We start from the raw sequence: 22,917 nt of genomic DNA, 5'->3' as shown, positions 1-22,917 counted from the left end.
TGTGGAGAGAGTTTTTATTAAGAATCCCTGAGAGACAGGAAGGTTGAACTCCAAACTTCCTTGTTAAGATTACCTAATACTCTTCTCCACTTAATAAATAACATAAAATACGACACCACTATTAGATTAGTTCATGATAAAAGTGAGAAAAGTATAATTTACAGGAATTCACATATATACTTGCATCTGGAACTACCCTGCTCGCAAGCACAAAACACATATCCAAACATGTCCAAATTTTTTTAATTAATTATGAGCGCATAAACTATAAGTCAGAGAAAAGAATTTGCCATCCCTGATATATAAGTAAGATAATTTAGACAACCCTTCCAAAGACAATAAATCCAAACCTTACAGTTATTAATGCAAAATCTACTTAGTATCAACCCTAATGTCCATTAGGAAATTGAACCCATGAAAGCAAAAATACTTATGCAGATACAAAAAATTACATTTTGTGAAAGAGAAGAGATGATGCCTACCTTTTCAATAAGGGGCATCAACCACCTCTTAAATATAAAACCAGGATTTCTAGGCACTGACCAAGTAGCCTATACATAAAGCAACCAACTACTAATGCTGCTTAGGATCTCAGTCTCTCTTGATAAATCTCATACATGTGGAATGTGGAAATGTAACCATTAATCGACAATTATCACCAATCAGTGAAGTAACAGAAGCTACCACATTGACTGTTATTGCATGACCAAACAATACAGCAAAATTAATCAAAGAAAAAGTTAGCCGTATTCCAACTGTCCACTTCCTTTGATAGAAAGGTGCTGCAATGCATCGCACTGGCCGGAGAATTGACTCACAAGATATTGATTGTTTTCCCTCCAGATTCTCTAAAATTTGAGCCAATAGATATATTAGACAGATTTAATCCTGACAGAAATCGTATAATTGACGTTAAGAGGAAAATTGTCTACTATTACATATTTATGTAGTCAGCATATCCTGTGTATCTGAATCTATTTTCTCTGCATTATTATTAGACAATAGGAGAAAAGCAATCCCAGCCGACCTCAAGAATGTGAATACTAGTAATGGGAGTCACTTCTGATTCCTGATAGCTTCTGCTAATGCCATAGCTTAGTACAAAAACCATTTCTTGGCCTCTTGCAGGTCACAATTTCTGAGAATGAATCTAGTAGCTGCCCTGCCAAGCTACTTGGTTCATCATTGAGTGTCCGGATAAATGTGATAACAACTCGGCGCTCCTGCTCGGTAGATCTTAAGCTAAACCATGTCAAAAACTTCATTCTGAAATCATTCTCGATGTGCCCTGAGCATTCTAGCCACCTTATAACCTTCACACAGTACTCGTAATTGTCATCTAACTGACCTGACCCTTGGGAAAATCGCCGAGGTAAACCAATAACCAAAGTGCTGTCTTCATCACAAGTTTCCTCATGTTTCCTGCACTCTGATCGAGATTCCACAGCTGGTACCTCTCCAACTTGTGTGGCTGCACAAGTCTGAGAATCACCACTGCCATTTGACCTGACCAGACCGTTCTTCTCTGAACTGCATCCATTCTCATCTGGCGAGAACTCTGAAGGCATGGTTACCTCAGCATTTAGGTCAGGAACTGCAACCACATTCAAATCAAGCCTGCGAGAAACAGGTGGTGCTACTTGATCCTCTTCACCAGTCTCTGAAATCACTGCACCACTTCCACCACATGAATCTTCTTCAATATCATCTTGGCAAAACCCATCATAGCAGCCTTCCTCCTGAGCCCAAGCTAATCTCAAGATCTTTCCTAGATTTCGTACCTTGAAGCCAGATGACCTAGATGTTTGTCTCTTGCCCTCTCCCTTTGCACTAGATGAGCACCTTTCCACCCCATTGTGCTCACTGTTCTTGTTAATGATCTCCACACTCCTAGTAAAACATTTAGACTCAGAATGGCCCAAATCTCCATCATCTGTGAACGAGATAATCCGGAAGGTATATTCTGTGCATGGCTGAAGGTTGGAAATTAATATCCTTCTCTGAGCCCTTGGGAAAATAACAGGCTCTTTCTTGCAGGGTTGCTCTCTGCTCTTCCAAAACCAGAGCTTATAACCCTTTATAGGATCAGACGGAGAAGAGAAAGCTTCTTTTAGAACTATCACCAGTGAAACAGATGTTATGTCTTCAAATTTGAACCTACAGGCAGCAGGAAGTGAATCTGCAAAAAGCAACACACAATAGTTCTTTTATTCTAAACCTAGTGGTTAAAGAATCAAGTGGAAGTATGAAAACTTAAAATGCTTTGGAGAATTCCCACCTCTGTGCTCTGGGTCTGACTGACAAGTTGCACTCAGCCATTCATCTGCCTTTTCAATTGCTAAAGAGCAAAGCTTCTGAACATCACTAGCAGCTGACAACCTGCTGACAATACCACGGGCCATCTTGGCTGAAACTCCATTAACTGGACCAACTTCAGTTTCCAGCTTTGCTTTCGCATCTTCTACAATCTGATGCAACTCTTTGAAGCGAGAAGTGCCATCCAACAGCCTGTAACTCAAAAATATGCGATAGCAGAGAATGTCCACACGACGAGCATCTTTGGCTATTGCTAGTTGCCTCTTCCAGCATCTGTTCAAGTAGTTGAAAGACATTTCAAAATTTCTCACCAGTAGAAGTCAAAGAAGAAATATTTCTAAAATTCTACAAATCAACAATATTTCCAGGAGTCCATACTTACATATATGTTGAGCTAACAGGAGAATCAACCAAATTATCATGTTTCAGAAGGATCACGTATTGCCGTGTATGTGGTTTACAACTTATTATAACAGTCCCCTCCCCAGGTGGTCATAGTAAGAAAAGGTTACAAAAAGAAGAGTTCCAATAGATAGACATCCGCATCATACTTCAGAAGTACCCTTTACCCAGAATACATGTAAATCTTAAATCAGAAATCTCAATCAGTTCCATTCTAATCTAAGATACTTGGATACGACAGGACTAGAGTACAGGAGCATTTAAAGTTACAAGCTGCATATTACTCAAGCTAACAGAAACTTAGATCTTTTAATCAATTATTCAAGCTAAAATGTAAACAGTGATAGCTGACTAAACTCCTAAAACTTCTCTAGTTGTGTACCAGATTAACATCTAGATATCATCAATGCCACCCTTCGAAACTATTTAACAAATGAAGTGGATAACAGGTTAAAATGCCTAAATGTCATTAAAAGCATGAAATGTTGAAAAGTATGATATGCCATTAGATTTTGTTTGCATAATGCAATGAGAATCACTCTAACCACAGCAGAACTTAAATAATGACATTCAGGGAGAAAGCAGAAAGTAAGATAGTTTTTCTTCTTCTTCTTTTTCTCGTAATATAAATACAACTTCTATCATGCAGAACAATGTTATTACCCACCCTAGTATTCCAGAAACCTTTCCACATGAAGCACAGCAATAGCTCCCATCAAGCTGCATTAACTGCCCAAGATCAAGGCACCCAGCTTTCTTCTGTTGGAGTGCACATTCAATATGGCAGGACAATCCACAACAATCCTTGTCACCAGTTTCAGATGCACAGACCAACCAAAGGCTTGGATCCTTGTTGTCATCAAATTGATGACAAATGCAACATGAACACCTCTTACAGAAGGTATCCTCTGAGCTCATAACTGCCTTACATGCTGAATTCTTGCACACCCAAGTATTAGAAAATCTAAAATCCTGAGACAGTTCAGTTGAAGGAAGCCGAACAGGATGCTCGCCCTTCCTTGCTTGCTTTTTAGGAGCCTGATTATCAGTAAAGTTTGAGTGATTTGAAGATATTTTCTTCAATTCTACGTTCTTACATCCTTTGATGGTTGACATTTTGGGCATTTCTTCTGTTGCTTTGCACTTTGATTTGCCAGATTGCTTCTTGTCTTTACCAAGTGTAGCACAAAGCATCTCCTTTTTTGGATAGGACTTCAAAAATTCCTGCAGGCTTTGCTGTCCCTTGGTACTTTCATGAGTATGTGCATTTTCATCAGGAGTGCTTATAGCACTGGAAGATGTATGTGAGCCCAAGGCTGCAAAACAACCAGAGGACAAACTGTCAGTTGCAGCAAACATGTGAACAACAGGGTAGTGCTATGATGATGCGATTGCACTAATAAGTTTTAAGAGGTGCATAATGAAGCAAAACAAGATGCAAACATCTTGCGATTGCAAGCGTGAAAAGACATTATAAGCTTATAACACACATGGACATATATCATCCATCAGAAGAAGTGGAATGCACATGATATTCCTTACTCCAAAGACTTGTACGCAACGGATGGAAGGAGCTAGGGACATAAAATCAGGGTGAAATGCAAGTAAGAATAAAAATGCCAAATTACAGATAAGCAAAAGTACATTGGATGTGCATTAACAATGTCTAAGCATCATAGGTGCTGTGTCCTGCATGTAAGTAACTCAGTTCTGGATATGGTCATCTTGAGGTTCATTAACAAAGCAGCTACATATATGCAATATTTCACAAGAAGTAAAGACAGTTTGGAACAGTTATTTGTAAGGGGAGGGTGAGGGGTTGAAATTATTTAAATCACAATAAATATAATACCCAATTTAGCATTGAGGTTAGCACTCCTCAGGGAATCTTAATGATGTAATCATAAGGGAACAGCAGGGTTAGATCTAAAACAAACATAATCAACAGTGAGATATGACATACAATGTAGACATCAAGCTATGGATAAGGAGAAAACCTCTGAAAATCAAATGCCCATGATGAACTTTCCTAGATAGAAGGCCACACAATACTGACAAGTGACGACTTGTTAGAAAGTTGCGGCACAATATTCTACCAAAACAATACATTGGTGCAAGATGATATAGTGCATGTCACTGTGTCAGGAAGCATGATCCATGCCTCCTAACTCTTAATTGATGATCTCAAATTCTCAATGACCAACTACAGAGATTAAGACAATTTAGAGTCAAAGATGAGAAAGGGAAGGAAGGAATTGGTTTGGCATCTAGAACAAAAAACTCTTTTTTTTTCTTCTGGTTACTTCAAACATTAATTAATTATGGCATTGTGTCACCACCACATTTATTGGAAAATATTTTCAAGTTGATCCATCACTTTTCGTTTCTGTAATACTGGTTCGTTGTCCCAATTTATGCAGATCTTCTCAAGATATATTGTCAAGTTGAGGAGAAATGAACCATCATAATGGACCCTCAACTTTCTGAATCAGTTGTGTCCCGATCATAAAATTATTAAACTCAGAGATGCCTTTTAGCAGATAGCTTAGTAATTCTACCTTACATTGACAAATTCACAGAACTAGTTGACCATGTGTTGCCGTCATAATGGTGATCCCAATTACCCTTGAAAGTTTGTCATTGTAAGTGGATAAAATTGAAAATGATAATATCATCATGCATGCAAGCACCAGAAAATATGAGTTGTATGACCTAAAACTTAAGAGGTTCTCGTCTACAAGTTGAAACAATATATAATTACTAACGCAGAGAAAAATTAGAAAAAAACAAAGTATTGACTCAGACAGCATTTATCAGAGAAAATGCACTAAAATCAAGAAGCCATTTCTACATATATATATATAAACTTACCTACGCTGCAAGACGCAGGAGGATCCTTCTGCAAATCCAACTCTTTCTCTATCATCTTTGAATCCATCAATGATAAACAAACAATAAGTGCAATAATAATAACCTGGAAAAAAAATCAATATTGTATATCAAACACCATAAGCAATATAAAACAGTCTAAAAGAATTAAATGCGACGCTCCCATCTTTCCCATAAAGTATTACAATAAATCGATGTATCAGACCAATCCACATCAAATAACCTACTCAAATCTTATGGATCGAGTTATCCACAGATGAAACCTAGACAGGAACAAAACCCTAACAATCACAGAGCAAACGGGGGAGAAGCAATAGCATTTGCGAATCGGAAAACGGAGAACCGGAATGAAGGATCCTAATAAACACTGAGAGATCGATCTCGAAGAATTCGCTCGTAATTGAACGAGGAGACGACCTTGCGTGCTAGGGTTTCCTTGATTACCCGTGGGAACCCCCGTGGAGCTTCGGGAAAAGGGCGCCTTCTTAGGCCATCACATGACGTTGAAACGGTACCAGGAATATTTGCAAGAAAGACCCTAAAAGTCCAGAATCTAGAAAAGATATGTTTTCAATGCACATTATTTTTAATTAAAATATTTTATGGGGTGAAAAGGTCATCTTTGTAAAACTAAAAATAAATAAACTGAATAGATTGGGCTCAAAATTTAGCACCCGATCCCTAATTTGGACAACCCAACGGACCCGACTTCTTCTCCTCCAAAAACCCTCGACAAACCCTCGCTTCCCCCTCTCTTAGCACTCTTGCAGGCAGCTATTTCTGCAGTCGAACGAGGAGTTCGCCATGAACCTACTCAAGAACTTCTCCGGTAATCACTCATTTCCCTCTCCTTAGTCTCCAATTCCAACTCTTAACTCCGTCTCCTTTCTTCCCCATCACTCGCAGCTCAACGCCGTAGCTTCCTGTCTCTCTTGACCAACTCCCGACCCTTCTCGGTGGAGTCCGCGGAGTACGCGAAGAGGAACTACGCCAACAACGTCTCCGAGTACAACACTGTGATTGGCTCCCTCATCGCCCAGCGAAGGCAAAAATCCTGTCTTTCTTCGTTTCTGATCTTGTGTTGTAATGTCGCACATTACCCATCTGATAGTATTCCTGAATGATGTGGAAATGTGGGTCTTCAGGGGGTACTTGCTCAGGGATGTGTATGATGACATGCTGCTCGACGGGGTCCAGCCGGTGCGCGACACCTTCCATGCGCTCATCGTCGGCACCATGAAGGGCAGCCGGCTCCAGGATGCATTCTATTTCCGCGAAGAGATGAAAACTATGGGCTTGCCTCCTGATGTTGGTTTTATTGTCCTTGATCATTTTATCATTATTTAGGCTATAATGCATAAGTAAAGCTCAAGCTCTGAAAGTTTTCTTTTGCAGGTTAATCTTTACAACTTCTTGATATCGACCTGTGGGAAATGCAAGAATTCTGATGCTGCGATTAATGTTTGATCAGTCTCTTATATTTCATTTTGTAAGGACTTTGTTAGTAATATTAATTCCTGTATCTACTGATATTTCTATGTTTTCTTTTTTCATGAAGCTTTTGGAAGAAATGAAGAGGCATGGTGTTAAGCTTAAAGGAGAGACTTACATTTGTCTCCTCAATGCTCTAGCAGCAACTGGCCGAACTGATCAAGTGTGAGTGTACTAGTGGTTTTCTCTCCAGAAAGTTTACTTGTCAGTATTAGGAATTTTCTTGTTGCTTGTCATAAGAAAAAGAGCTCTTTGCGATACTTCATTATGAGAAAGAGAAGCCATGATGTGCTATCTATGTTTGAGCAAGTTATAGTTTTGCTATAGCTGATTTTTTAAAGTGTAATCTGTAGATAATCATTTTGACTGTAGACTAATTGATTGAAGTTGGTGCCCATATTTATAAACATTTGAGAAGAAGCGAAACATATCTTTTGTCATTAACCACTAGTGACGAAGCATCATTTGACCATGTGAAGGGTAATTGTGCTATGTGGGTTGATAGACAAGTTTGAGCATCAATTTACTTCAGCGTGATAGGTTTCCAAGGTTCCAAAACTCTGTATCGAGATTGGGATCGACCATTCGGAAAAATAATACTATCGTTCATATTAGCTGTATTGGTCGGTCATATCGGATTGGACTATTTTTTAATTATATAAATTCTAAATATTATTTAAAAATACAAAAAAAATTCTAAAAATTTAGAAAAACGATAAGAAAATAATAATTATTTACATATGAAGTCTAAAAACTAAAAATTGTATTAACTTATTCAAAACTTTGATAAATATCGAGTTGACTCTCCCTTCTCTTCCCCCTTCTCTCTCTTTTCTTCCCTTTCTCTATTACTGCCAAGGCAAATTTATTTTTTTTTAATTTTTTTTGTTTCTTCTCTCTACCTCTCTTATTGCCACAAGGCAAAATTTTTTTTATATCTTCTCTCTCCCTCATCTTTCTCCTTTTCTCTCCTAATCTCTCTCTTTCTCTTTCTTATTATCGCAAGGTAATTTTTTTCTTTGATATTTTTTTAATTTCTTCTCTCTCCCTTTTCTTTCCCTCTCAATCTCTCCCTCCCTCTCTCTATCTCTTTTACTCCCTCTCGTCTCTCTATCTCGCTCTCTGTTACTGCAATAGATTTTTTTACTGCAATAACAAAGATTGGAGAGAGAGAGGGAGTGAGAGAAGAGAGTATGTATTGTGCGGGATCGGCCGATACGGCTGATAGACCGATACGGTCAGTTGATACCTTCCCACTTGGGATCGGCTGAAATTTGGAACCATGGATGTCTCCATTATATGCTCTTGTCTGTTATTTCACAACATCTTTGTCGACTATCTCTTCTTCTGTAGGTTGTTCCAAGCCAAATACTTCTACAAGTGAATAGTGCAAAAATATGACCATTAATTAATTTTAACAATTTTTACTGATGTTTTTAATGGCGGATTTGGAGGCTGCCCCGCTAATCCGATTGGTGCCGGCGAAAGGCGGCCAACTGCCTTGGATGCTATTAGAATCAAGAATTGAGTACCTACCTGGATGTCGCGATCAACGAGGGAGAGCGGGAGGGGGGCAATGAGGGCACATCTACATAGTGATCTGGGCATTGCCAAAAGGGGAAGGAGAAGGCTGAAACCCCAATGAAGGGGATATTTGCTATGGTTGCTAGGAGAAGAAAGGGGAGGGGGAGGAGGATGGAGAAGGATGGGGTCGAAGGGGTTCTAGAAGCCGGCGCCGAGGAAGGGGTTTGAAAGCTGAAGCTGGGGAAGGAATATCAGAAGGTGGAATTAGAGAAGGAGTTTCAAAAGCCGGTGTTGAAGGGGTTGCCTTGAAGGGAGGAGTAGAAGAAGGGGTGTTGAAGCTTTTTTGTTATTTCTTCTATTAAAAATGTTAGACCGCTTTATCACTCGCCTTCCGCCTAGGCTCTAGGTAGTGGGGTGGCTATATGCCACCCGCAGCCACTTTTTAGAACATTAGTTGTTACTTTGTACATCTTGTTCAAATTTATTTTCAAAAAGTATAGCCAACTAGATTCCGTATTTAGAATGAGTCACCATATTCATCCTTTTGTTCTTTGCTTTTCTTACTTAAATGTACGGTATAACATCTTAAGATTGTCTTATCTGCTTATGGGAATGCCTGCCTTATTACTGTTCCTATATTGATATTTCTTGCAGCTATGCAATTGTTCGTGACATGACTGCTGCTGGTCTGGGATTAAACAAGTTCTGCTATGCTGGACTTATAACTGCATTTAAGAACAAGACACCTTTAACTGAGGAGACTAATACTAAAGTACGGGATCCCGACCATTTTTGTTTTACTATTCCTTTATTCTACTGATAGATATACCTCCCTAACTATCTGCTTTGCTTGACAGATTATCGAGCTTGTCAAACAATCAAAGGGTTGGTCTTCGATTGAAGCTTCAAGTGATAGTGGTGAGAATGTGATGATGAACGTCTCAGAGGAAGAAATTTATAACATCCCAACAGCAGAATTTGTACATAGACGTGGATTTATAAACAGGCAATTAACAGTTTATCATGTAGCTTTACATGCCTGTGCAGATCTGAAGAGTAAAGAGGTGCAGCTTTGACATATATTAAATTATTTTCAGTTATCTCTTTGACACTTCTATCCACTTATAAACATTTGTAAGTTGAAGTGTAGTGAGCCATATGATTTGTTTAGTTTCCACATTCCTAGTAATGCAATGCAGACTAAGAAGACAGAAAAATGGTATGAGCAGTAGCATATACTAATACACGTTATTGATTTCCTCTTTTTTCTTAAAAGTAGAATTAAATTTCAGTCTTTTAACAATCTAATCCTCAATATTCTTAAAGGAGAATCTAAGAGTCTTCAGTGAAGGTCACATGAGTCTCCATTTAGATATGCAATTCAAGTTCAATGTGGAAGGGAAGAATATAATTAAATAAACACAACCTTGGATGTCAATGAGTTTTCAAATATTTGGTAGATTAAGGTAGAGTAAACTAGAATTTGATCAATTAGTCTGGACTCTGACAGAGAAGATTTGAGAGTTTGTAGTTAGAGAAGACAATAAACAAACCAGATGATGAAGAAGAAGAAATAACAAAGTTATAATCACTAATCATATATTTGAAGTTGGCATTGTCGCTTCACGGAGTTAATATCTATCAATTATTGTCAATCGAGCAATGAATCCTGAATCCACTATGCCAATTTTCAAAAAGAAGGATGAATAAATTGGACCTGAAGTTGTGTCAGAAATTTCTTTTTCTCAGCTATTAATTTGAAGACTGATTTTTTTTTCTTCGTAGACTTATATTTCTTATGTTATTGATGCTTACAAATTTTCTTTTGATTCATTGCACTATTAATTTTCTAGTCTTCACTTGAAGTTCTCCCACAACTAAAGCTTCTTTGTCTAGGTGAAGATGTCTACTGACTTCAAATTATTTGTTGTGATCTGATCACTAAAACTGTGGTTTTGACTAAGAGTAGTTAACTCATCTAATATGATTTGATATAATAGTAACATCAGATCATATTTCTAGTGAGGACCTTAATTCTTTCTTGCTTTACATACTTGGCTTATAAAGCTATCTTCTCAGCACTTAGCTCAGTGTCAGTTGTTTATGTGTAAAGGGCTAAAACTGTATAGCGCTTTTGACATGTGACATGTTCTTGATCACAGCACACCTAGTCACCTTTATAAATTACAATTGAGAGATTAGATTCTGTTGATTGATTTTTGCTCTGATAACTGAATGTGCCTATCGACTTAGCTTGTTAGCCACAGTTCTATCAATTTTTTCGTCATGGCTAGAAGTGGTGAAATAGATCATGTAGCCATAAGCAGATCTACAAGTATTATTCTTGATTATCATGAACTTTAAAATTTGATTTAAAAACCTGGGGAGCTAAGTCAGTTTTGCTGGATTGTTGGCTGTTTCCTGTAGCCCATAATTTATTGTTTGTTTGTTCTTGTTAAACTCTTCTGTCCTTTCTGCAGCCAATGGAAGCGCTCCTTGATATGCTCAAGAAAGATGGTTACTCTTATGATGCATTCATTGTCATGCAAGCTATGAGGTAATTATTAAATGCCTTAATTTCTGCAGACTGAAATTTATCTTGCGAAATTCATACATTTTTAGCCTGAGAGAAGTGTTTATATTGTTACTGAATTTGTAATGCACTTTTTTCTTGATTTTATGTAGATTACTAACTTACATAATATGTATAATCCCAGTAATTTGACTTTGTTTAACAGAGAGATACTCAAAACTCCTTTGACTTGGAGTCTTGGATTAAGGTTATCCTTCCAAGCATTAGTCATAATATTATATAAATGAAGCTATCAATGAAGCAATTCAACAGATATGGGATGTGAAAACCTCTATATAGAAGTAGGTTTGCCTACGACACCCTTCATCCTGGCTCCTAGAGGCAGCAGATTGCCTCCTGGCAGGATGCATGAGGAATATGATACGCTGATGGATCGTCTTCTTGAGATTGTTGTTGTCATCATGGTTTTTTGTTTATAGAATCTGTCAAATGACTCAAATGTTTTTCTTTTGTTGATCCCAATCAGATTTCTATCCTATTGCTTGTCAATACCACCCGTCATTTATTGCTGATAATATCCTTAAACCAGGTGCTATCTTCATTGTGGAGATATTGATTCTGGTGTAAAGATTTTTGAAGATTACACAAGCTCAAGACCCCCCGCTGCTGAGTTGTATGTGGTGAGTTAGTAATCTGGACGAATGTTCGTTTTCATTATGCTTCTTAGAGTTCAAATTGCTGGCATTGTTGCCATTATTTATCATCTTGTAATAATACTGAATAGCTGCCTCATATCCATGTATGTTGCATTGCATACATTTATGGAATTGACTGAGGAACTGAAGCAAAGGAGTAGAAAAGTAAGAGGAATTGGAGGCTGCAGATTCCATTTCTTGCAATGGGAACCTTTTTGTGATTTTAGAATCTATATGAGTTGTGATTGCTAGTCGTTGACAATCTTGATAAGGCTGGATGAATGGTTTATGCTATTTCTGTATGCTCCTCTCCTGTACTGCTGTTTTCCACCATTCTGGTAGATGTGCCCAAAAAGTTAGCTTCTTATCCATTGGACCAATTTAATCATTGAGGGAACAAACTTCAGAAGGTTTGAACTATTAGTGCTCAACTGGCTGGAGACCAAAAAAAATGACTTTGCATAGTTCATGAGCTAAATGGATGCTAATATTCATAATCTTCTGAATTCTAATGTATTTGTGAATTTCATTTCCATTAACAACCTTCTGCAGTATCATCTTATCTGTTGCTAGATGACTTTTAAATTCTAGTTCTAACTTATAAAGAATTAAATCGATGGCTCAAGTCTACTTCAATCTTACTATTAAATGCAGAATTGCCTTTTGAGATTGTAACTTGAACACCTGGTTGTAACATTTCTGATTGAATGTGCTAGTGTTCCCTTCTCATCAGATCTAGTTTTGTCTCTCTTAATTTTTGCATACAATATACAAATGTAGAAATGTTTTGGATTTTGATTCTTTTTTTCTTTGCAAAAGATTTACTATGGTTATACCTGGAAGAATTCTTAATCTTGTTTCAACATATGATGGTATAGACCCTAGTCGAGGGAGCGATGGTTGGACATACTCCGAGAGGCATGCAGCTTGCTCAAGATACCCTGGTAATTCAGCTCTCTCATCTTTCTGAATTCATCTGATCCAATTCTGTGTACTTTTATATGTCAACTCTACCAACTCTTCCAGGAGAAAATGATTGCCAAAGGATTTTTTTTGAATGCCAAGATGGGAAGTGATCTGCTTCTTGCAGCTGCAGGTGAAAGGGTAAGGAAGTGGCCCCATTCTTTAGTTACTGCATTCTCCAACCTGACATGCAGTTTTAATTTATTTTGGCTTCTTGGAATTTTGTTGCAAACATTTGGTTTTGTTTATGAACTGGTACGTGCAGAAGTTATTCTTAACTTGCTGTGATTGTGTAATTTATTGTTATGTGGTTAACAAATCAACTGCAAGGCTTAATGTTTCATTATATATGAATGCAAGGAGTTGTTTGATATGCTATGATAGTTATTAATTCGATAAGTTTTGCACAGACTGGTGGATACACTACAGCTAACTACGTGTGGGATCTGTTGCAAAGTCGGAGGATTACTCCGTCTCTTCCTGCAGTGGAGGCATACCACAAGGGCTTAAAGGTATTATTTGTTCAATTCTTGCATATGATACTTGAGGCACTTATGCTTTGAAATTGGTTGTGTAATTGTTTGAATTCGCAGGATGATAAGAGAAATAATTTCTGCTGCCATTTTTCCATAGATGTCTTTTGCTTTTAAACTTCGCTAGACAAAATCTGCCATAAAGTTGATGACAGAATTGAGTTTATGCAGCCCCCTTTTAAAAAATTGTGAAGCCTAATGGATTTTAATGGTTTTCCTTAAATTCAGGTACGAGAAATCCCGGCAGATGACCCAAGGCTTCTACTGGTTAGCCGCACATTTGATAATCTAAGCGCCAGATTTGGAGGGAGGAAAAACTCTTAGTTGCAAAATTTGTTCATTTTCAGCCTGCCTAGTTCTTCCATATGCAACCTTTGTTTGCATTCAAAGCAATTTATCATCAAGGAGAAGATTTTGAGGGTAACATTGTAACAGGACTGGTTTTCGTAAGTAAAACCTTGTCCATCTGCTTCTAATGGTTATTTTCAAATAAAGTGTGTTCAACTGCACACAGAGAGACAGAGAGAGAGAGAGAGAGACAGAGAACTAAGTGTAGCCCACATCATTTAGTCTTATTCATTTGCAAATGATTCACTAGAATATCAGAACATTCTTCAGTTGATAGTCATGGCAGAAATTAGATTGGAAAATTGCAGGGAAGGACATAATACATCACATACTTGCACAATATGAGCGTAGTATATTATTTGTCAGGTAGAGAAGAAACACAGTACATCACACATGCAACAACTAGATTGCAAATATATATATATATAGAGAGAGAGCTGCTCGAGGGCCCTGAGCAACGCCTCTGCCTGTGGGGGATCCATGTAATCGAAATTGACCAGGTCGTTGATGCCCAGACTCTTGAGGGTGAGCACGACGTTGGCGAGATTAGTCCTCTGCATCTCCGGCAAAACGTCAGCTTCCACGTCGCCGTCGTAGCTCTGGCGGGTGTAGAGCCGGAAGCATTGGCCCGGTCCGGTGCGCCCGGACCTTCCCGCCCTCTGATCTGCGGATGCTCTGGAGATGGGATTGATCAGGAGCGACTCCATCCCGATCCGCGGATTGAAGAACTTGACCTTCGCAAACCCGGTGTCGACGACGAATCTTATGCCTTCGACGGTCAGCGACGTCTCGGCGATGTTGGTGGCCAACACCACCTTACGAGCACCTTGCGGCGTTGGCTGGAAAATCAACGCCTGCAATTCCGTAGGCAGGTTGGCATAAAGAGGACAAATCATCAGCTCGCCGATCTTCTTCGCTCCGAGGCTTCTAGTCCGGTGTCTGACAAGCTCACTCACCGTCTCAATTTCTTCTTGGCCGGTTAGAAAAACTAGTATATCACTGGGTAGTGCATCCTTGACGTGCACCTGAAGGATTGTGACGATGGCAGCGTCGATGTAGTCCGGTTCCGGTGCCTGAAGGTAGTGTATCTCAACTGGGAACGGCCTCCCAGGTATCTTGAACACCGGGGCCGAGTCGAAGTAATCGCTGAAGCGTTCGCAGTCGATGGTGGCGCTCGAGACGATAAGCTTCAGGTCGCTACGAGCTCGAGTGATGTCCTTGAGCAATCCGAGGAGGACGTCGGTGGAGAGAGTCCTCTCATGGGCTTCGTCGAGCATGACGACGCTGTAGCCCGATAGATCCGGCTCCCGGAGGAATTCCTTGAGCAGCATGCCGTCGGTCATGTACTTGATCGCCGTCGGAACAGCGCTCTTCGAATCGGATGCTGTAGCCGACCTCGTTGCCGAGCTTGACGCCCATCTCGCTGGAGACCCCACGCTCATGGCCGCGACGCGGCGGGGCTGCGTGCACCCGATCTTCCTACCGCGATTCGCGTAGCCAGCTTCGTAGAGATACTGGGGTATCTGCGTGGTCTTTCCGCAGCCGATCTCTCCGACGATCAGAAGAACCTGGTAATCCATGACTGCGCGGAGGAACTCTTCGCGATATCCATGGATGGGCAGAGATCTCCTATCCTCTCTAAGATTAGACACCACGAACTCCGCCGAGGGCTCGTCGATCTCTTCATTAGCCTTAGCCTTGGTAGGTACAAAAAGAGTGGCCTCCTCTGCTCCAAGCATAGCTCTGCTAATCTGGTTCTTCTCCCACAATTCATGCTCCGTCCGTCCATCTCGATCTCGTTCGCGATCGCCGCCGTGTTGAGAAGCGCAGGCAATGAGGCAAAGCGTCTCGCCTGGTCGACTGCGCCGACGGCGTCGTAGGCGACGGGGATGTGCTACCCATCGTCGCTTTTATCGGTGGCGGCAGCGGCAGCGGAGTCGACCAATTCATTGACGAGCTCGCACAATCTCTGCCCTAACTCTTGGCTAACGGCACGTCTTGCTTTCTTCTTAGCTCACCGCCGTAGGTAGTCGCGTCGCGAGAGCTCCCTCAGGCGAGGGCAAGCGAGAGGCATGGCATGCATGGCGTCTTTTGGCGAGGGGAAGAGAAAAAGTCTTGTTTATATTAACAGAGCGCGAGCGCGACTTCCATGTCGTTCCGGATGCGGGTTTCTTTATTTGTGTTCGGATCCGGGAAAGAGATGGACCCGGACTCGGATTATTTCCGGGTTTTTGGCTGGTATTTTGGCTTTGTTGTTCGGTTGAGTTTTGAACCATATTAGACAGTAAAATTAAAAAGATTTAGAGGGCTAGTTTGGTCAAATACTCATTATTTTTTTATATTTGTTTTCAATCCCCAATATCACAACGGCTTTTATCGTCGAGTGTCCCCTCGTCGCGTCGACTGCTGCGACTTCGGATTGGTTGGACCGGATAAAAAAAAAGAAAGGAAGCAGTCGATTGAATTCCTATCCCTTGATCGCATTCCCTTGTTCGCCCGATCTGTAGGATTGGAAGAGGAAGGGGAATAATAGGATAAAGCGGATGGAAAAGAGGATTGTTTTTATGCCGCCGTCTCAGGAACACGAATTTGGTCTCGATCCACAGCCATGGATGGGTAACTAAGGTCCGCACCCACCCTTCTCATGAGCTTGCCATTCGTTCATTGATTCCGAAGCGAGCTCTTCTTTCATCATTCCAAGCATTTCGGTAAATTAAAATCAAAACTAGTAATGGACGGTGGTATTGGGAGCTCCTCCGACCGAGGTAAATTTTTCGTACTCCTTGGAATTAAAGTCCTTGGGCATCTCATCCATAGTATATATTTTTCCTTTCTTTCCTTTCTTTTATTGTCTTAGATAATGTTTGTTTTTCTTTAATTTTAAGAAAGGATTTTTGGATGATTTAAGGGTCTGTGTTGGGATCCGATTCGGCGATGTCATATGCCGCCTACCATTTCTCAACGAGTGGCGCTGCGGTTGCTGCGGCGACTGCCATTACCCATCCACTAGGTTCTATCTCATCCTTTTGCGCTCTCTCTTTTAGTTGCTTTGAATTGCTTTTATTTGTGATGATAATATTTGGGTTTTTTTACATAATTGCTACTGAAAACTTTCAAAATATTGTAATTGTCCGTTACATTCTTTAAAATATCATAATTGTCACTAAAATTATCTACTCTTTCAGAATTGCCATCATGGTTAATTTTTAATGAAATATTCCTATCATATTATTGTTAAAATTAACAAACACATGTAAATGACTGAAATTACCTTCTTTCTTTGAGTGTAGAGTGTAAAATATTTATCAACAATTTTTGTCTCGCATAAAAGAAGATATTTTTCGTTGTACAATGATATTGAGTAAAATGTTAGATAGCTTATAAATCATTTTAAACAATTTATGCAAGGGAAAAATTGTCTTTTTTAAGTCTAAGGTTGGTTTTCATCGTGATTAGTTAGATTTAATTAATGAAATGTCATTTTTGAAATGACACAATGATATCTAGCGATTATGATATTTTGAAGAACGTAGCAGTAATTATGATATTTTGAAAGTTTTCAGCTCCTAATTATTTTTCTTGGGTAATTGGTCTTGTTCTGTAATTAATTTGCCTTCTGAAAATATGGCTATGAATTAGAAGATAATTTTGCGAGAAGAATCTTTTTGACCATTATTGCTTATATCTTAGGATTTACATCATAGTTGTTTCAATCGTAGAATGTTTTATTGGATGGACTACTTGAATGTTGGGCATTCCGTCATATTATTGGCCAAGGTGTGATATCAAAATTCCCGTTAGTTAGGCAACCATCTGTACAAAACGATCATCCTTTTAGCTTCAATTTAGATTTTGAAAACATCTTGAGAATGGTGGAATTTCAGAAACACCTCAACAATCGTGGAACTCAGTGGTTGTGTGAACTTGGAAGGACTATGCAGGTATCCTGTGCTGCATATTTCATGATGTCACACAACTGACTACTCTTGAGAACTGTGCTCCCCACCTTCATATATATATATATATATATATATATATATTTCCTCCGCTCTGGAGTAATATATTTGATTTGTCTTTAAATAATTTTTAAGCTTCACCTTCACTGTGTTGTGAAGAATTAGCCAGGCAAGGTACTTGGTTATGTATAGCTGTATCATATGTTCAATCTGCAAATGGATTACTCATTACTCATTATCCCTTTAACTGGATTATAAGATCTCGTCCAATCTTTCAGAAAAATATAATCAATTATTTAAATGGTATCTACTGAATAAGTGTGAGTGACTGTGCGCCATCCAACAATCGTTATTTTGTTATATCTTTCATGTCTCGCAGTGATAAGTCTCATGCTTTTTTTATGGCAAGTCAGAACTAGTTTTGGAAGGCATACATAATACCAAAATTGAGTAGAGGGTAGACACTATTGATAGCTTGTCTGAATTGACAAGCTACTAAGTTATCTTGCATCTATACAGTTACTATTTGCAAACTGAGATTGCTATTTCCTGATATATGGTAGGATAGAGTTTGTGATGCAGATGTTGTCAAAGTTAGACTCCAAATGCAGCTTGCTGGCCAGAGAGGACGCTTGGTCGGGATGGTATTTTTCAGCATCTTTGCTATCTTATCTAGGTGACTGCATCTCTTCATGCTAGTCTTCATGAAACTCTGCAGGCAGAAATTTTTGCAGACATGATAAAGGTTGAAGGGCTTAGAGCGCTATATTTGGGTCTTGCACCAGCATTGACTAGGTCTGTCCTCTATGGAGGTCTTCGATTAGGCCTGTATGAGCCTTGCAAATACATATGTGACTACATGTTTGGTTCAACTAATTTCATCATGAAAATTGCATCGGGAGCTACTTCTGGTGCCCTTGCAACCGCATTGACGAATCCATTGGAGGTTCTAAAGGTATAAATTATAAATTATAATTTCTTTTGCTCTCCTGGTACACCATCTGAATTAAACTGGTGGTTGTTCTACAGGTGAGGTTACAAAGTAAATCAAACTCCAGAAACAGTCCAATTAGAGAGATGCATAAAATTGTGTCAGAAGAAGGAATAAAAGCACTTTGGAAAGGTGTTGGTCCAGCAATGACCAGAGCGGCTTGCCTGACTGCATCACAAATGGCAACATATGATGAATCCAAGCAGGTTTTGTTTTTGTCTTTGATTCTTTACATTGCTTTAAGCCACTTAATGAGCTGGAAGCCATTGTTGTATGCATTCTTTTCATTTTCTTTACTTCTATTCTATTTGGTCAGGCCCTGCTCAAGTGGACACCTCTTGAAGAAGGGTTTCGTCTACATCTCATGTATAGGGAACTTTCCCTCTTCTTTTTATTTTTGGTCTTTAGCCCATTAAGGATGTAGCGGGTTATGAATGCTAGTTAATTAATGTTGTCCTGTATAAATATGAAGCTCAAGTTGCATATCTGGGACAACTGGTACACTTGTAACTGCACCAGTGGACATGATCAAAACACGTCTTATGTTGCAGCGAGAATCAAGAGCTGTTCGAACGTACAAAAATGGATTTCATTGTGCTTACCAGGTATTAATATGATGTACTCCTGACAAAATTGCCTGCTTAATGAATATCACTTATTAATTGACAATTTTTTCTGAAGGGGAAAAGTCAAAGATGTTGCTATTTGTATATATTATATATATGTTTATTCATCTTCTTACTAGTGTAACCTATTCTCTGAATGAGGTAATTATAATACCATTATCATGCATTATTATATATGGAATGGTTACCACCACACATTAAGTTTGTCATACAGTTTCTTCTCTTGGGCGAACTTTAGGCCACTTGTCTTGTTTCTGCCATGCCAAGTTAGGTTGTGTTATTGTTGCACACTATCTATAGAAAGAATTCTTGCCTTCACCGAAGATGTAATTTGTGAAGAAAAATTATATGGCACTCCTGTTCTTGCCTTATTTTGCAGACAGTTTCTTTCTAATATGGTTTAGGTTGTCTTTGACTAGTCTTTTGGGTCGCTGGTTGGATATTCTACTTAACAATTGATACACTATTTTTCTGGTTTACATTCTATTCTCCTTTTGGCTATATGTGTCTTTAAAGATGAACAAAGCTATATATTAATTACTATAGAGAGTAATGATTGTCTCTTTTTACCTATCAAAATGATGGCAATGATATCCAGTTCCACTGAGAGAACTTTATTTTAGTATCGTTTATGGATTGCCTCTTGAACTCATACTACAGACAGGATTAGTACCTCTGTTTCTTTGATTCCTAGCTGGCATGCGATATGCAGCATCTTTGGTAATTTGCAAGTGCAGACCATTGCTTTCAGAGTTCTGCTGCTATATTCAGACAATTAGAGTTCCATTAGGTAGCCTGACATTATATTTCTAGGAGTGAATAAATTGTCATCAAAATATGGTTATGACTGTTGTCTTGTGTTCAGGTTCCTGTATCCAGTCTCTTGACCATCTCTCTGGCATCTTAGCCAGTACTGTCACCACAGCTGCCTATTGTTCACAGGCTGAAAAACCATTAGGTAGATGTGTAATGTGTTACATATAGAAGGACTCAGTGGGATATCTTGGGAATATCTTTTTGATTATTGCAGTCATGTTGCTCATGACAACGTGGAGTATAAATGATGATGTAGGTCTTCGTGTTTTCATTTTTCATATCTTACAGTTGACAATAACTTTTGTTCCTTGTTTACTTGATAATTTCTTTAGAGTAAAAACTTTTAAACTTACAATCAATGAGTCATGTGATAACTATAAGATTCATATTACATTAGTGTTCTAGGAATCTAGTTGAGAAAAAGGGATTCTTTTGCTATTATATGAACAAGGGAATATAGAGAAACAACAGTTTTGTTTGTTATGAAAATTATATTTACTGCTATTATCATTATCTGTTCAAATCACCTCATGCGTTTGTTGAGAATCAAAATTATTGACTAGATTATAATGCTTAATAATACTCATGAATTGATTTCATCCTGATTTCTTCTATATGCAAATTATAATTCTGAGCAAGCATATCATGTTGGTATAAATGTTATGCTAGGTTTCATGGTTTCAAAATTTCAATTGTTGCCAAATGATTTTCAGGCTTTAATATATCCCTCTTCTCATCTTTTCTTGGTTGTTTTGCCATTTTTTCCAGGTTGTTCTTACAGAGGGTGTCAAGTCACTTTATAAAGGGTAAGGTTTATTTTAGTTTTAGTATACATTGCACTGTAACACATAAACTTTTGTTTCTTGCTTTCGTCAGTGAAGTGTATATTATGAAATATGAGGCAGCCTACTTGAAGTTTGCATCTCATGTGGACCTGTTAGACCTTACTGTCATATGTTTGATTTTGTTAATGAGGCCAGGTTGGTTTTACAAATATAGAATTCTATCAACTCATTCAAACATGTCTAAAGAGTACCATTTAATGCGTTTTATTGAAGACTTTTGATAACATTGGGATATTGTCATTTAGTTTGCTAAATTAGTGAGGATTAACATGGTTATAGTAGAAAACAATTACATCTTCCCATTAGTAAAGATAAACATGGCTATATCAGAAAACAATGACATCATTCCCACTATGAAATTCACCTATATATAATAATTTCTAAATCTATGAGCATTGAAGAAATAAAAATCAACCGATGTCCTTCATTACAATGACACAAAATAATCCTATTTTGAGGATTTTTTTATATTAAAGCTAACAATAAATCCAACAAGAATAGCTAATGCGAGAACTCTATTCAATTTGGGAATATACAGCATTAATTTTGATATTCATGTTGATGCATGATCTATAATTGTGAAACCACGATGAGATATGTTCCATCATTGACTTAATTTATCAGAAATTTCATTAAACCCTGCTGATTGATCATCTATAGACCGATATGGATTGTGCCCTTGACACGACAATCCTTGATTGTTTCAACTTATGTATATCTATTTCATCCTCTTTGATATCTTATCAATAAGAATATACTAGTGCATTTATAGAGGAACTAATTACCTCTTGGCTGGAGTTTGTCTGATAATTTTTTCTTTGATTATCTAAACCATGGTTTAGGCTAATGAGTTAATGACTAGTTACCTTACTATTTGATTCCTTGAATTTGAATATATTAGACAGGTGACTGTGCTTTTCTTACACTTCTTTTGATGTTTGTAAGTAGTTCCAATGTTTGTACTTTGATTGATATCTAATGCCTTATGATGAGATTGTGAAAGATAAAGGATCTGCACAAGAAATGTATCACATGTATAAGTCAGGGAAAAATCTGGGCACTTTTACTTCCAAGCATCTAACTAGTCACCTAAGCCATCATGCCTAGGCCTTTAAGGAGCGCATATCCATGCTAAATTGGAGGTTGAAAACCTGTTATTCACTTCTCTGTTTGCTGCTTGAATTTGATTGTGTGCCAAACAGTACATGAAATATTTGTTGCTTGAAATGATGATCAACTGTAACTTTTGCAATCTTTATTCAGTATCATTTTGCCTTTTCTTTTTTCAGGGGGTTTGCTACCTTTGCAAGATTAGGCCCACAAACGATAATCACATTTGTTGTATGTGAGAAGTTACGAGAACTTGCTGGCATGAAAGCCATCTAATTTCGCCAAGGCTTGACATTCACATTAGATGCAACACCATCCTTTTCTTCGTTATTCATTAGATTATACCTGGAAAGCAACGAAGGATGGTTTGCTTCTGCTGTCCAATAATTTTCGGATCTGCAGATCTCGATATACTTCTTATTCTTATTCTGTTCCGTTCACAATTTTACAGTACTACAGTCTACAAAATATTGTGAATTAACTCTTTTCTATGTTGATTTCATCAGGAACAGATATATAAGTGAGAAATAAGACCAGCACAACGAATTGGAACATAGCAAACTGAGAAAATCTTAGTTTGACTAAAGAATTCTTTTGATATTAAGATAACCTGAGTCACTTGAGCATAGCTGAAAGCAATTATAAGTTCTTTTTTGTGCTAATGTGTAAGTTAAAGTTCAATTCAATGCTCATATTGTATTTTTCTTTTCTTGACAGTTGAGAATGAATCCTTTAAGATCCATGTCGAAAGGAGCCCTATGCTTGTACAGGATTGGTATCCTCTATGAGATCTTTTTTATCCTATGTTCAAAAAGTCTACTCTTTTCACATATGTGAAAAGCCATTTCTCTATCTTCATTCTTCAATTATATTTGAAAA

General features: G+C 38.2%; 3 protein-coding genes and 1 pseudogene across 8 annotated transcripts; 2 read left to right on the top strand and 2 right to left on the bottom strand.

Annotated features, from left to right (window-relative positions):
* Positions 1 to 747: 747 nt before the first annotated feature.
* On the bottom strand, positions 748 to 6,111 carry LOC140775805 (VIN3-like protein 1). Of its 4 annotated transcripts, none has more exons than XR_012106816.1 (5): positions 5,590 to 6,101; positions 3,386 to 4,034; positions 2,279 to 2,589; positions 1,028 to 2,179; positions 748 to 848 (listed from the first exon to the last, which is right to left on the bottom strand). XR_012106816.1 is itself a non-coding variant. In XM_073119246.1 (5 exons), exons 2-5 carry the CDS (start codon positions 5,654 to 5,656, stop codon positions 1,083 to 1,085), a joined length of 2,124 nt encoding a protein of 707 aa, XP_072975347.1. In that variant the 5' UTR covers positions 5,657 to 5,692; positions 6,025 to 6,111; the 3' UTR covers positions 748 to 1,082. The 4 variants fall into 4 exon arrangements, 3 of the variants coding, with proteins under 3 accessions (XP_072975347.1, XP_072975348.1, XP_072975346.1); XM_073119246.1 differs by having other exon boundaries at positions 748 to 2,179; positions 5,590 to 5,692; positions 6,025 to 6,111; XM_073119247.1 differs by having other exon boundaries at positions 748 to 2,179; positions 5,590 to 5,692; positions 6,052 to 6,106.
* Positions 6,112 to 6,287: 176 nt separating this feature from the next.
* On the top strand, positions 6,288 to 13,899 carry LOC140776754 (pentatricopeptide repeat-containing protein At4g35850, mitochondrial). The gene is made up of 13 exons (XM_073120593.1): positions 6,288 to 6,436; positions 6,514 to 6,652; positions 6,753 to 6,915; positions 7,003 to 7,068; positions 7,166 to 7,263; positions 9,277 to 9,394; positions 9,480 to 9,686; positions 11,103 to 11,179; positions 11,745 to 11,835; positions 12,729 to 12,794; positions 12,877 to 12,954; positions 13,224 to 13,325; positions 13,575 to 13,899. Exons 1-13 carry the CDS (start codon positions 6,412 to 6,414, stop codon positions 13,668 to 13,670), a joined length of 1,326 nt encoding a protein of 441 aa, XP_072976694.1. The 5' UTR covers positions 6,288 to 6,411; the 3' UTR covers positions 13,671 to 13,899.
* Positions 13,900 to 14,035: 136 nt separating this feature from the next.
* On the bottom strand, positions 14,036 to 15,860 carry LOC140776752 (pre-mRNA-splicing factor ATP-dependent RNA helicase DEAH1-like; annotated as a pseudogene).
* Positions 15,861 to 16,051: 191 nt separating this feature from the next.
* On the top strand, positions 16,052 to 22,852 carry LOC140776731 (uncharacterized). 3 transcript variants are annotated; one of them, XM_073120552.1, is made up of 9 exons: positions 16,052 to 16,459; positions 16,603 to 16,704; positions 18,233 to 18,294; positions 18,369 to 18,605; positions 18,680 to 18,847; positions 18,958 to 19,007; positions 19,114 to 19,246; positions 20,852 to 20,889; positions 22,218 to 22,852. In XM_073120552.1, the coding sequence occupies exons 1-9, from the start codon at positions 16,426 to 16,428 to the stop codon at positions 22,312 to 22,314; spliced, it is 921 nt and encodes a 306-aa protein (XP_072976653.1). In that variant the 5' UTR covers positions 16,052 to 16,425; the 3' UTR covers positions 22,315 to 22,852. The 3 variants fall into 3 exon arrangements, with proteins under 3 accessions (XP_072976653.1, XP_072976654.1, XP_072976655.1); XM_073120553.1 differs by having other exon boundaries at positions 16,426 to 16,459; positions 18,219 to 18,294; XM_073120554.1 differs by having other exon boundaries at positions 16,432 to 16,459; positions 18,214 to 18,294.
* The last annotated feature ends 65 nt before the right edge of the window (positions 22,853 to 22,917 follow it).

Source organism: Typha angustifolia, chromosome 14 (assembly GCF_048772165.1).
Source record: "Typha angustifolia cultivar Huaian chromosome 14, ASM4877216v1, whole genome shotgun sequence".
Lineage (NCBI taxonomy): Eukaryota > Viridiplantae > Streptophyta > Magnoliopsida > Poales > Typhaceae > Typha > Typha angustifolia.
The sequence above is the reverse complement of the archived record's forward strand: the minus strand, read 5'-3'. Positions and strand labels throughout refer to the sequence as shown.